General features: G+C 42.1%; 1 protein-coding gene across 5 annotated transcripts in view; it reads left to right on the forward strand.

Moving 5' to 3' along the window:
- ADGRF5 (adhesion G protein-coupled receptor F5) overlaps window positions 1–11,926 on the forward strand; it is a 98,736-nt gene extending 86,810 nt beyond the window's left edge. For 2 of the 5 annotated variants that reach the window (XM_019734692.3, XM_019734691.3), the window contains 7 exons: window positions 1,201–1,406; window positions 3,375–3,554; window positions 5,527–6,921; window positions 8,181–8,222; window positions 8,313–8,372; window positions 8,976–9,060; window positions 10,977–11,926. In XM_019734692.3, coding sequence (XP_019590251.2) covers window positions 1,201–1,406; window positions 3,375–3,554; window positions 5,527–6,921; window positions 8,181–8,222; window positions 8,313–8,372; window positions 8,976–9,060; window positions 10,977–11,056 — 2,048 coding nt within the window. In that variant the 3' untranslated portion in view covers window positions 11,057–11,926. Of the gene's footprint in view, window positions 1–1,200; window positions 1,407–3,374; window positions 3,555–5,526; window positions 6,922–8,180; window positions 8,223–8,312; window positions 8,373–8,975; window positions 9,061–10,287; window positions 10,355–10,976 lie in introns of all 5 variants that reach the window. The other 3 variants (XM_019734690.3, XM_074333039.2, XM_074333038.2) reach the window with 2 other exon arrangements.
- Window positions 11,927–13,741: the final 1,815 nt, after the last annotated feature.

Raw genomic sequence — 13,741 nt, forward strand, 5'->3', positions numbered from 1 at the left:
CAGCAGAGAAGTAAGTGGATGGTCCCAGGCTTCCACCTGCCCCAGAACTCTTCTCTGTAATAGGACCCCTGATATCAGAAGAATCCGTGGCTCTATCACCAAGCTTATTTGAGTTCACTGAGTGATTTGTGGTTATTCTCTCATGTGTGGGTAACTGAGCCCTGGAACCAAAGTAGGAAGAAATTTAGAGTTCCCTGTCTCTCTGAGTTACTGTCCCTTACCCTGTCAATCATACCTCTTCCAGGAGGCAGCCAAGATCACTTAATTTCCCCCCCATCTTAGCCCAGGCATCAACATGTTGTATTCACTTATCTTTGTTCTTTTTCTCTTTCCTCATACCAAGTCTGATTTTACCTTCTTTTCCTAGCAGAACATTACTTATGTATTTCAAGATTTTATACAATGACTGAGAACTCAATTAATGCTAAATTAAAAAGTTGGTGAGAGAGGGGTCTGCTCCTCAGAGAAGCAGGAGATTAGAGACTCTGCAACAAATGTCATTTTCCCATTCAAGTCTGATCTTGAGTAGGGGTGAAATAGAATTGCCCTTAAGGGAAACCAGAAGGAACAAATTCTTACAAATATTGTCTAGAATATTCAGGCCATGGTGCCTGGAATTCCTACTTCTAACTATATTTTTGGATTAAGGTATGCTTTTCAAACTTGCCTGCACGTTGGAAACACCTGGGAAGCTTAAAAAACTGATGATGGCCGAATCCTGGCCCAAAAGCTCCTGATTTACTTGGGCTGGAGAGACCCTGTGGTATTTTTCAAGCTCCCCAGGTGACTCTAATATGCCAGAATTGAGAATCCCTTGAATAGAGACATTATATCCCTAAGACTCCTGGAAACCATCTCTTATCTGGATGAGCGTCCTTAAACTCCAATTATTTTCCATGGCTTAGATAATCGCAGGCGGCAGAGAGAAGATTCCTGGGGGTTGGAGGTAGACATGAGCCAGAGAGGAAATAAATTCTGTTAGGAAAAGCAAGTGCCAATTAAAGTCAGATATGTGTGGAAAGTACTAAGATGCTTTGGAAAATCGGGCAAAGTAAAGAAATTGGCTAACTTTAAATAGGTCACCGAAAGTAAAGGGAAAGATAAATTCAAACATCAAGAGTCTATGTAGGCCGCACCCCATTTCCACTATCTTTTCTCCTCCTTTCCATTGTCCCTTTTATTTCCTTGTTTCCAATGCAGGAGAGAACATCACGTGCCATGATCCCTTAATCGGTGTGGGGGAGCCTGGGCAAGTCATCCAGAAGCTATGCCAGTTCTCAGACCGCAGCAGCCCTGGAGGGCCCATTGGCGGGGTCATGACTTACACATGTGTGGGCTCCGAGTGGAAGGTGAAGCGAAATGACTGCATCTCTGCCCCAATTAATAGTCTGCTCCGGCTGGCCGAGGTGATTCTTCAGCTTTGTCTCTGAGCGCTTGGTGGGGTGGTCTGTCTAGCTTATCCTATTTCTCAGCACTTAGGAAAGGGAGCCTTGGGCTGGTTTCTGGTGGTCTCAAAGCTACTTTTATTTGTAGAATAAAACTACTTTTATTTGTAGAAATGCTTAAAACTTTACTTAAATACAAATATGAAGGGAACATAATATGTGCTCCGCTCTACAACCAGCTGTACAACTTTACCTGGTCTTCTCAGTACCTTGTATCCATGACCTGCAAGGGGCAGGTAGTGTTATCTTTCTAACTGCTCTCTTTGCATAACGGTGATACCAAGAGAATAACTGTAATCTTTTCAGAAAGAGGAACAACATAATAAAATAAGGTTCATCAGTGGGGGAAAAAGAAAAAAGCTAGAGCCTTAGGCTTTTACAGGTCTGAGATTTCCTCCGTCCTTAGAGGAACCTATAGTTGCAGAAGAAGCCTGCGTCTCGTACCCACAATAGAGGTCACTGCCATGTGGTAGGGGAAAATTCCTTTCTTTGTTTGCATTAAAATAAATATCATCTTATGGTTAAGTCATTGGGAATTAGAACCTCCTAAAATTCTATGAGTTACAATAAATAAATGCTTATTAGGCAACTGGTTTCGGGAATACAGCTACTGGGGATGTCGTCAGCCAGTTCCAAATCCTCTCACCTTTGGAGGAAGAATTGAGGGAAATAGGTGATATTGATGTGCGCTTTATCAATGATCTTCTGTCTCTCCTCTTGTGTTACACCAAATTTATTAAAATAACTACTATGCGCAAAGCATTATTATAAGTGCTATCAGAGTAAAGAGGCCACATCAGAATTTAACCTTTGATTTGACAGGGAATAAAGATGTTAAATACATATTAATTTTGGCTAGGGTAATCAGGAAGTCGGTTTGAAAAACTTGGCTTCTGAGGTGGACCTTGATGGATGAAGTATTGAAGATATAAATTATCCTAATTGAAAAAGATAGAAATTATAATTTGAACTCAACATTGAGCACTGGTCCCAATTCTAGATATCTAGATACATTTTCAATGGAAAAGAGGCATGCTGGCCTGGCATGCTCCATTTTATTTATCCATTCAACATGTATTATTGAACACCTACTAAATGCCAAGTTAAATGACTTGTACTACGTTAGGCATTATGGGATATGAGAAGGACAGAGAAATATAACACACAGTTCACATTGTTAAGGAGCTTATAAATTAATCAGAGACATTAAAATTAGGAGACAAGATAACATTGGTAGAGCTATTACAAATGTGAAGTATATTAAATAAAACAAATACTTACACATTCAGAGGGAGAAATTTCCCTGAGTTGGAGCTCTCATCAAAGTTCTTCCTGGAGAAGATCAAATTTCAGTTCATTTTTTACTCATAAGTAGAAGTTAGATAGACAACACCAGTGTGATCATTATCGATAGGGTGATCATATCATTTATCATCAAAACCAAGACACTTTTTGAAAATAAAAGAGGGCACTATTAATAATTACAACAGATACGAGCCAGAACTGTCCAAGGAAAATTCGGAGGGACAGTCTCCCTAATGATCAGCAATGCAAGTGATCAGAAAAGGCCAAGAGTAGCAAATGTGCTTACAGACTACCCAAGTGTCAATTTTATTCAACTTCAGTCTAGCTCTCTAGCAACCACATCTCCTTTCCTTTTTTTAAAATTAGTCATCAGGTTGACATATGTGTTTTCTGTTCCCCTTTTATGTGTGTGTGGGGGGGAAGCAATATTATGTAGCATTCCATTCTGAAGAGCACACACAGTTTAAGAGAAAAGTAAGTTATTACATGGGATATAATTATGGGAATGGGGAAAGAAGGGAACTACAGATATGAGAGATTTTGTTGTGGATGGATCAGTAGGATTTGATGACTGGACTGATAGGCAAGTTTTTTGTTTGTCTGTGTTGGCTTTTGTTTTACTAGGCTTTGATCAAGAGCCCCTTTCAGGACAAGAAGCTGCCTACATACCTACAGGATCTTTCTAGTAGCACAGACCAGATGGCACACGAAGTCAGCTCATCTCCTGGGAGCCTGGGGGCCGTTGTTAACATCCTTGATTTACTCTCAATGGTTCCAACCAAAGTGAATTTAGAAATGATGATGGTGAGTTTGCTTAAGCCTCGTAGGAGTGTTGGGTCTTGTGTCCTCACCCCTCAAGACTGTGGTCAAGAAACATAATGCCTCCCCACTGCAGCTTCTTCTCTGTCTTTTCCAGACCTCTGTTCTGGATATAAGAGTCATATAACATGCTTTGCCAAGCTATGGCTTTTAGGATACCAGGGAGTGTTTCCATATTCATTTGGGAACTTTAAGCAGATTTCTTTAGTGCATCTCTGCTTTAGTTTCTTCATTAAAATAGAACTAATTCTTATCTTCTTTCTAGGAAAACTAGGAATTAAGGTTTTCAGAATAGGTAAAAGGTGGGATTCTCAATGGTCTCGCACAAAACATGAACTGTGAAACAGCCAGATTTCCAGGAGGAAAGGGAATTCACTCACAAGAATGCAGATGAAGAGACTTGAATGAAAGGATATTTATAGAAGTAAAGAGAGGATTTTAAAAAAATAAAAAAGGTGATGAGATATCCAGAGACCAGAAACATTTAGGAGCCATTACTACCCCTGGGACTAGAGGAAGGAGAGGAAATAGGGCATCCACTGCTGAGTGAAAGCTGAAGCCTTGGAGGTAGGGGTCACTCAGCAGGAGCTATGATTTTGGGGGGATAGCTCTGTTGCCAAAGGTGTGCTGAGGAGAGTGTGGTGTGGGGGTGGGAGGTAGTCGAAAAATACATTTCAACTTCTTTCTTCTCCCACCATCCCATCTCCTGTCAATGCTTCCCATTGGCTGAACCCAACCAGAGGCCAACCGGCAAGCAGCTTCGGTCACAAGAGTCTAAGGAGGTTACATAGATTTCCTAGGGCTGCTATAACACATTGCCACAAACTGGGTGGCTTACAATGAAAGAAACATATTGTCTCACAGTTCTCAAGGCTAGAAGTTCAAACTCAAGGTATCGGCAGGGCCATATTCCCTCTGAAGTTTCCAGGGGAGAATCTTTCCTTGCCTCTTCCAGCTTCTACCATGTTTCCCTGAAAATAAGACCTAACTAGAAAATATGCCCTAGCATGATTTTTCAGGATGACATCTAATGTGCCTTTTGGAGCAAAAATTAATAGAAGGCCGGGTCTTATTTTCGGGGAAACACAGTAGTAGCTGCAGGCCTTCTTTGGCTTGTGACTGCCTCATTCCAGCCTTTAACTTTGTCTTCACATGGCCTCTCTTCTGCTCCATTTATCTTCTCCTTTTCTTCCTCTTACAAAGATACTTGTCATTGGATTTAGAGCCTACCTAGGTTATCCAGGATGATTTCCTCTCAAGATCCTTAACTTAATTACATCTAATAAAATCTGCTCCCCGCCCCAAACCCAAGACCCTTTCTCCAAATAAGGTCACATTCACAGGGTCTGTGTATAGGATGTGTATTTGGGGCCACCCTTCAACTAACTACAGGGCTTATAGTTTCAGAGAACAGAACAAGGCAAAAAAGCGTAGAGAAATTGTATTGAGAGAAGTCACAAACGGAAAATGACAAGCTCAAGTTGATGAGAGAGAATCAAAATGTTTAGCAAGCAAGAAAGATGCCTTGACACCAATGGCATTGCTTATTTGATTCTCAGCAGCTGAGAGTGACTTTTGTGACTACCTTGCTAGTGAAATACCACCCACCAAAGAGTCTTTACAAGCTTGAGAGTTAAAAGAAAATAAAACAATTAATGAACATCTTTGCCAGCCTGTTGAATTGGTCTTAGCGAGTGGTGGGGGTTGGTTCTCACGATCACTATTGTTAAATGTTTAATGAAATCTCATGGTCTTAGGGACTGACTCAGCCTCTGCTAATTCCCTGTCATAAAAAGGTGGGTCCAAGATCCCTGCAGCCCATGATGCCTTATTTTTCTCTTCTCTTTTCCTCTTACCTATACCCACTCAACCAGTTTCCAGGGAGATGTTACTGTTTTTTTCTCTTTTATGATTGAAAGAATTTGGTTGATTTGATCCCATGTCATGTCAATTACAGCATGTTCTCTCCACGGTTAATGTCATCGTTGATAAGCCCATCTTGAGTACCTGGAAGGTGTTAAAACAGCAGCAAACCAATCACAGCTCAAAGCTACTGGATTCAGTGGAAAGATTTTCCCGAGCATTACGGTCAGAAAACAGCGCTAGTTTGTCCATCTCTCAGACTAATGTGCAAATGAAGAGCATGGTAATAGAACCTGGCCCCTGCAAACCCTACAAACAGAGCTTCCTTTTCCCAGACCCTGACCTCTGGGGCAATGTGGCCATTGACAAGTATCAGCTGGAACACTTGCAAGCAAATTCACCTATTATTGTCACCGTGGCATTCCCAACTCTCCAATCCATCCTCGCCCATGACGTTCAGGGAAATAATTTTGCCAACAGCTTAGTGATGACAACCACTGTCAGTCAAAAAATAACCATGCCATTCAGGATTTCAATGACTTTTAAGAACAACAACTCCTTCGGTGGGAAACCACAATGTGTCTTCTGGAACTTCACCCTTGCCAACTACACAGGGGGGTGGGATAGTAGTGGGTGCCATGCTAAAGTCGAGGGGGCCAGTATCTTCTGTAGCTGTGACCACCTAACGTCATTCTCCATCCTCATGTCCCCTGATTCGCCAGACCCTGATTCTCTCCTGAAAATTCTATTGGATATCATTTCCTACATTGGGTTGTGCTTTTCCATCTTGAGCTTAGCGACCTGTCTAGTTGTGGAAGCTATGGTGTGGAAGTCAGTGACCAAGAATCGGACTTCCTACATGCGTCACATCTGCATTGTGAACATTGCTGCCTCCCTGCTGGTTGCAGACATCTGGTTCATTGTGGCCTCCACCATCCGCGACAATTACTACCTACTCAATGAGACAGCCTGTGTGGCTGCCACCTTCTTCATCCACTTCTTCTACCTCAGTGTCTTTTTCTGGATGCTCACTCTGGGCCTCATGCTCTTCTATCGCCTGGTTTTTATCCTGCACGATGCAAGCAAGTCCACTCAGAAGGCCATTGCATTTTCTCTTGGCTATGGCTGTCCTCTTGTCATCTCAGTCATCACGGTGGCAGCCACCCAGCCCCAGGAAGTCTACATAAGGAAGAATGCCTGTTGGCTCAACTGGGATGACACCAAAGCTCTGCTGGCCTTCGTCATCCCAGCACTGATGATCGTGGTGGTGAACGTGACCATCACCGTGGTGGTCATCACCAAGATCCTGAGACCTTCCGTTGGAGACAAGCCCAACAAGCAGGAGAAGAGTAGCCTGTTTCAGATCACCAAGAGCATTGGGGTCCTCACACCGCTCTTGGGGCTCACCTGGGGTTTTGGTCTTGCCACTGTGTTCCAGGGAAGCAATGCTGTGTTCCACATTGCATTTACTCTCCTCAATGCCTTCCAGGTAAGTTCTGCCGGGCCAGGCTCTCAGGAAATGTCTATGCTGGTGGGACAAATTAATGCTAGAAACACAAACAGAAGTGGGGGTGGGGAAGGATTTTAGTTCAGAGGAAGACCTGGCTCTAAAGAGCAGTAATCACAAGACCTCAATGAGATCAAAGAACACATTCCTCTGCTCCCATGAAACCAGGTACCTCTTATCACCTGCATTATCATTTAGTTGCATGTGCGACTCTCCTCTAAGTACCCTGATAATGCAAGTCAGGAGGAAAGGCCCTTTCCTACACCGACTTTTGCTATTTACCTAACATTATCTTGATGCCATCCATTCTCTCCTAAATGAAAATGCCGCTATGAAACCAAGTCATCTCTCCAGTTAATTTCCGCAAGCAATTCAATGAGCTCTGTCCCTGTGAGGTCAGGGACAGCATCTGTCTTATTTATCGCTGTATTCCCTAGTGCCTAAAAAAGGCCTCGGCACAGAGTAGGTACTCAATCACTATCGGGTAAATGAAACAAATTCTCTGCCCCCACACAGTATGTTCTCTGGAATCATTTGCTGAAGAATGAAAGAATGGATGTCCTGTGTAGGTAGACAGTCTGCTGCTATACTAAAATGAAAAAGACATCCTCTTTGTTATCCTGTAGCACACAACTTATTACAATATGAGCCAAATTGTTAGAAAAGCTTTAGCAGAGGTACAGACAACAAGCCTTTGGAGCACAAGGAAGGAAATGCTTAATTGTGACTTAACCCGTGGCTTGGATGGTAAGCATAGGACCCATGAGCTGGAGAGGAGGAGGGGGTATGGAAGCCAAGGTGAGACACTGCCGCATGGATGCTCACGCCCGAACCTTGTAAATCCTGACTTCTACTACTGGGCCCATGGCTCCAAAGCATAGGGTTCATGTCTAATGACATTTATAATATGCTTGACTAGAAGGGACTGATTATTCCACCCCACACCCCAGGTCCTCATTACGGCTATGTAAGGAAGACCATGGACATAAGAGGTATTTATAGCACAACCAACAGGATCTCTGGTTCACAACTGGGGGAAAACAGAAAATAGCCTTATAACATTGAAGGTCGCTTGGGTGGACCTACTGCCTCCCTTTTACCATTATCATCTACTAGATTTAGTTAATAAATGCAAAGGTGGAAAGAAGTAATACAAATTCAATTCCAAGTTAACAATACTTCCTGTTTTGCTGGGCAATAGAATATGATTAAAATGCACTTCTTTTCAATTCGTTTTTCAGGGATTATTCATTTTACTCTTTGGATGCCTCTGGGACCAGAAGGTAAGAACATGACAGTTTCATGCTCCTAGAAAAGTCTGAAGTGCTTGTGGCATGTTGAATTTATGATGGCTTTTTTTTAAAACAATGCAGGTACAGGAGGCTTTGCTGAAAAAATTTTCACTGTCGAGATGGTCTTCACAGCACTCAAAGGTAACTTTTTCTTTCCTAACAACTTGAAAAATCCTCTCTCTCCACAATCAGTTTTAGCATGGATTATTCCCCTGTTTTTGCTTCTCCCCTGATTCTGCCTATTAAACACAGCCGTGAAAGTATCATTAAGATGCTGTCCCCACACCTTTAAACAGGGGTCAAACAGCACAGATAATATCAACTGGAGGTTAAAATCACATTTCACTGAGAAGCAACCAATGAGTTTCTGGGGACACGCAAGGCAATAGAGAACACAATTTGAGGAATAATGATGAATAGAACTTTCTGTAGTTCATTTTGGAAAATGACTATTGCACTCAAATATTTTGGACTGTTTTCACATGTCAGAAGACACTAAACTCTATAAAAGAGTGAAGCACTTATTTGAAAGTTCTTTTCCTAATACTGATGATGAGATTCCAGTGTTTCAAGGTGCTTTCCTGCTTGAGTAGAAATTCATGCTCACCAGGCTCTCACCTTAAAGTGGGATGAGATACTCACGCAGTGACCACTAAAGGGCAGCAAATGAATCCTCCTAGCGCTAGAACAGGGCCGTGGTCTAAAACATCTGCCTTGTAATTGTGTTTTTTTTCTCTTTTCCAGTCAACATCTCTAGGTTCATCTACACCTGTATTTTCTATGAGTTCTCCCATCTCAAGACGATTTAACAATTTGTTTGGTAAAACAGGTATGTAGTGAGCGCTAGACACTCCCTAGGTTGACGCAAACAAAGTTGACCTGATGGGGTGTCTCATACCCCCACTTTCCCACTCGCCGCTTCATGGCATTTTTTGCAATGGCCTCATTGGGGCAGAGGGTAAATACAGGAAAAGAACTTGCTTTTATTTTCCCAAACCACCAGGAGGCTGGCACAGAGGGCAACTGCCTTCAGTGGGCAACTAATCATAATTTATAAAGAATAAGATTTGGAGACTCTAGACAAGCCTAGGGAGAGCTATCTGACAAAACGATGTGAACCATTAAAATGGGAACGGTAAACTGCTGGCCTTATCAAGCACAGAGTTATTTTCTATTCATGTGAAAGAGAAATAGGTGGGTCATATTTCTTGGTTATGGTGCAGCAAAGAATATGGTTAGAAAATCCTACTATAGGAGCCCATGCTATGGGTTTCTTCCCCCCCCCTTTTTCCCCCCCCATTTTTGGAGCATGCTTGTTTTACACATCAACATTATAAAACTGTGCATCCATATAGAAGGGATCACCCATGCACAGTTAAAATGTCTACCTTGGAGGTATACAATAAATAATATTAATGGCTTTGGGCAATAAGTCTCAGCTATTCTGGCAAGATAAAACTCCTGTCCCATGTTCCTATCCCTGCCAAGGAACTAAGCACCACAATTCCTTTCAGCTTCTTGAAACCTAACAAATGCAGAATCTGGAAATGTATCAGTATTACTGCCTGAGGCTTTTCATATAAAAGCAAAATCTGAGAAGGCTCATGTTAATTGTTAAAACTCTGGAGGGGACTTGGTGGTTTGGGCTTCAGTTTGAGGCATTACTCATGAAACTGGAGGACCTTCACTTTTGATTTTGAAAGTCAGTGATTGGACCTGTTGTGAAATGATGAGATCTTCAGAGTGTCTTAGAACCATTGCATTTGACCAGCATGGTCACTGGGACCTGTTTACCATTTTCATTAAAGTGAAATAGAGAAAACTCTATGAAATGATTCTATGTAATCAGAATTACGTAATATGTAAGGCCAATAAAAGGTGTTCCTTGTATTTGAATCAGTCCGATAAAAGTTGGAGTTGGGCTCTGTTCCCGAAGTCCCAGGGCCTGAGATTTCCCATCATTGCCACTTGACAGTCTCTTGGGGTCATTAATACAGCTCCCCATTGTCTTATCTGAGGGTTCCATAATCACTGTAACTTTGGTTTATGTTGTCAGCAGCCCCAAAGGGCCCCCCAGGCAATGATGGAAACTTTGTTAGCAGTGGCAGTTCACCAATCTGATGGTAGGGTGGGCACCATGTCCCTTCCCTTGCCCAACACACACTCCCTACTCTCCCTGTGCGCAGTCCCCATCTTCCTGCTGACACAAGCCTGCTGCACCAGCTCTCAGCACTTTTGTTGGCACCCCTGAATTCTGCTTTTCTGGTCCTGCCTTTTCCTCTCTGTACATTTCTCTTCTGTTTCCTTTCTCCCTTCACCCCCCTACCCCATCACCTTCCAGCTCAGCCTCCAAGCCCCTCCTAAGAGCTTCCCCAAGTCAGCCCAACCCAAGGGGACCAGGGAGGGTCCCTCATACTGATGTCTGCAGGCCCATGCATGTGATGGCATGTGGAGGGCTGCCCATGTTGAGATCGTCCTGTCCTTTGTAGAAATCTGGCTGTGGGTCTGATGGGACGTAGTTAGTGCTTGTCTTGTTGGCTGCCATGCATGCTTGAGAACGACAGCTTTGTTCTCCGGCACTTTCGGGTCTCGGGAGGGAGGACGGCAGGCATGGGTTTGTTCCCAGGCATGGCGAGCTTACCTGGCTCCTGGACTAGAGTTCCCCCTGACGCCTGTAGGAGAGGGTCATACCCAAGGGATCACGCAGGCTTATCTTTGAGGCTAAGCTGCTGTTCTGTTTTTCAGGAACATACAATGTTTCCACCCCGGAAACAACCAGTTCATCCGTGGAAAACACATCCAGTGCTTATTCGTTGCTCAATTAAGAACAGGAAAATCCAACCCACATGACCTCTTGGGGAACAGTGGATATATTCTGAAAAAGAGATCCTTTCAAAGCCCTGGGTAAAGTGTTTTCTCCATAGGCTTCTGGGAACAGATGCTGAAGAGACTTTTTCATGAGGGAAGAGGCTTTCTTTTGTAAAGACAGGCTAAAAGCAATTGTTCCATTTGTTTTGCTGCCCTACCCACACCTTTTGTGGGATACCAAATGTGTATAGTATTTAAGTGAAACTCAAGTCCCCCAAGGCCCAACTTCTCTGTCTATATTGTAAAATAGAATTTCAAAGAGACATTTTCACTTTTCGCATGTTGGGCACAAAGATAAGCTTTGAAAATAAGTAAAAGGCTAGTATCTAGGAAATACTTTAGTGACTTTAAGGAAGGAAGGGAGGGAAGAAGGAAGGAAGGAAGGAAGGAAGGAAGGAAGGAAGGAAGGAAGGAAGGGAAGGAAGGAAGGGAGGAAGGAAGGAAGGAAGGGAGGAAGGAAGGAAGGAAGGAAGGAAGGGAGGAGGGAAGGAAGGAAGGAAAGAAGGAAGGCAGGAAAGAACGGGAAAAATGGAGAAAAACATTAAGGACTACATTTTAAGATTTCCATGTTAATAATCTAATACAATTACTCAAATACCACAACACTGAGAATTGAAAAATGGCTCAAAAATGGAGACTGAAATCAAACCATGGGGAAAGTTCAATCAATATCTTCCTGGTATTTTCTTGGCGAAGAGAGGGAAAAAGAGGCAGTAGAAAAAAACAGGAAGAAAATTACATCATCAGGATTCTTTCAAATGGATAATAATACTTACAAGAAATGCAATGTCAACTGTAATTGAAAAATAAAAAAATTATTAAGAAAAGAAATGCGTGGAAGGAGACATGAGTCTACTGATGTTAAATACATACGTATATATTTTTACATTTAAGGTCTAAGCTAAGCGGAATGAATATGCAAAGAAAGTGTGATAACCATCCTCTATCAGATCCAAGTAGGTCCAACTGCTGATTGCATTTTTATAGTTTATTAGAAAAGGCTTATGTTTTGATTTGTTCCAAGTTTTAAAAGCAAAAGATACATATTTTATATCCATTAATTGCCAAATGTGATATATTGCACTGAAAACAGACTCCAACTGTCATATAGGTATTATATTTAACAGCTTTAACCAGGTACTTCTCTGTGCATTATAGAATAGATTTGAATAATCTTATAGCACTGTATGTTATTCGTGTTGTTGTTACTGTGGCGTTAGTGACCGTGGTGTGTTGTATAGCTCTCTATGTATTAGCTCTTTCAGTCTTTTAGTTCCCAGACCAATATACGTTAAGAATCTTATACTGTCTAATTTGTGTTTATTCCAACCACTTGGAAATCTTCCAGAACGAAGTCTTATAGCTGGCCAGTCTATGCTCTTAATGACACTTTACCTTGACGAACAGATGGTGAAGGTTTTCCCAAGAATTTGATTATTTGTGATGCGGGCCTTTCATATAAATATAAATATTTATTAAAATTGCATCCATATGAAAGTTAACCATGTGCTGTAGCTACAGCAACTTTACATTCCAAATCAAAGTCTGATCCCTGGGAGACAATGAGGCAGAATAAAAATGTGGGGCAACTCTGAAAGTGTGGGTTGTGTGGTTTCCATGAGGACTGGAACCTAAGTAAATGGGCTCAACCATTGGAAAGGTGGGACCAAAGAGGCTGAGATTCAACAATCATTTATCACAGTTTGAAAGAGTTGTCTTTTAATATTTTAATTCTTTAAAATCTCTTCCTTGTATTTTTAATTTTTAATTCTACTCTGGTTTTCTTTTCTTCATGGGGAGGGGGAGGTGGAACAGATAGAAATACTAATAATACTGAAAGTAAATGAACTTTTTAGTTTTACACGTTCACAGATGACTTATACCTTGACTCCTACGTTTGCCTGAAAATTATCACATCACTACTCTAACTAAGTAGTTCATTATTTAAAGTCCTTAAAGGAAATCATTTTTAGGCTATAAAATTCTCCTGGGCGTGATCAATTTGGGGCAGAGCTCAGTAGTGAGAAGACAGAGCCAGAAGTTAGGTCGGAGGATCCATGGAAGTAGAATTAGACTTCAGAGAAAGATTGGCTTGGACTGATCTGTTTCCTGGGGTTATATCAGGGAGAACTGAGGCAGGGTTGCAGCACAATTTAGCGTGACCGTCTTGACAAGAGCAGCCAAGGAAAGCACAGCACTCAGGAGGAGGCCGTGGCCCTCATGTTAAAAAACACAATGGCACAAGAAACACTGAACTTCCACTCACTTCTGTGGGGGTCCTTTGGGAATCATTGTGTTTGACGTTATAAAGGGAACCTCTGTAATGGCAGGAACCTTCGGCAGAGTTCCATAGGATGTGGATCTGGCTCTCTGCCCATGTTCATTCACTGAGGCACGTCCTAACTCCCAACACACACACACACACACACACACACACACACTGCATGTGTCCCCCACCTTCCCAGCCGCAGCACTGGATGCAAATTCTAGAGAAGTGATGCAAACAAAAAACTGGAGAACTACTTGCAGGTTTATTGCCCACCTGCAAGATACACAGCTCAATCCCTGCTCTTTGCCTAAAATAAGCAGTAGAATTCAAAATCGTAAAAGACAGTATCCATGAATCTGTAAATTTTGTGAAA

This window comes from Rhinolophus sinicus, chromosome 2 (assembly GCF_057876585.1).
Source record: "Rhinolophus sinicus isolate RSI-liver-muscle chromosome 2, RSI-T2T, whole genome shotgun sequence".
Lineage (NCBI taxonomy): Eukaryota > Metazoa > Chordata > Mammalia > Chiroptera > Rhinolophidae > Rhinolophus > Rhinolophus sinicus.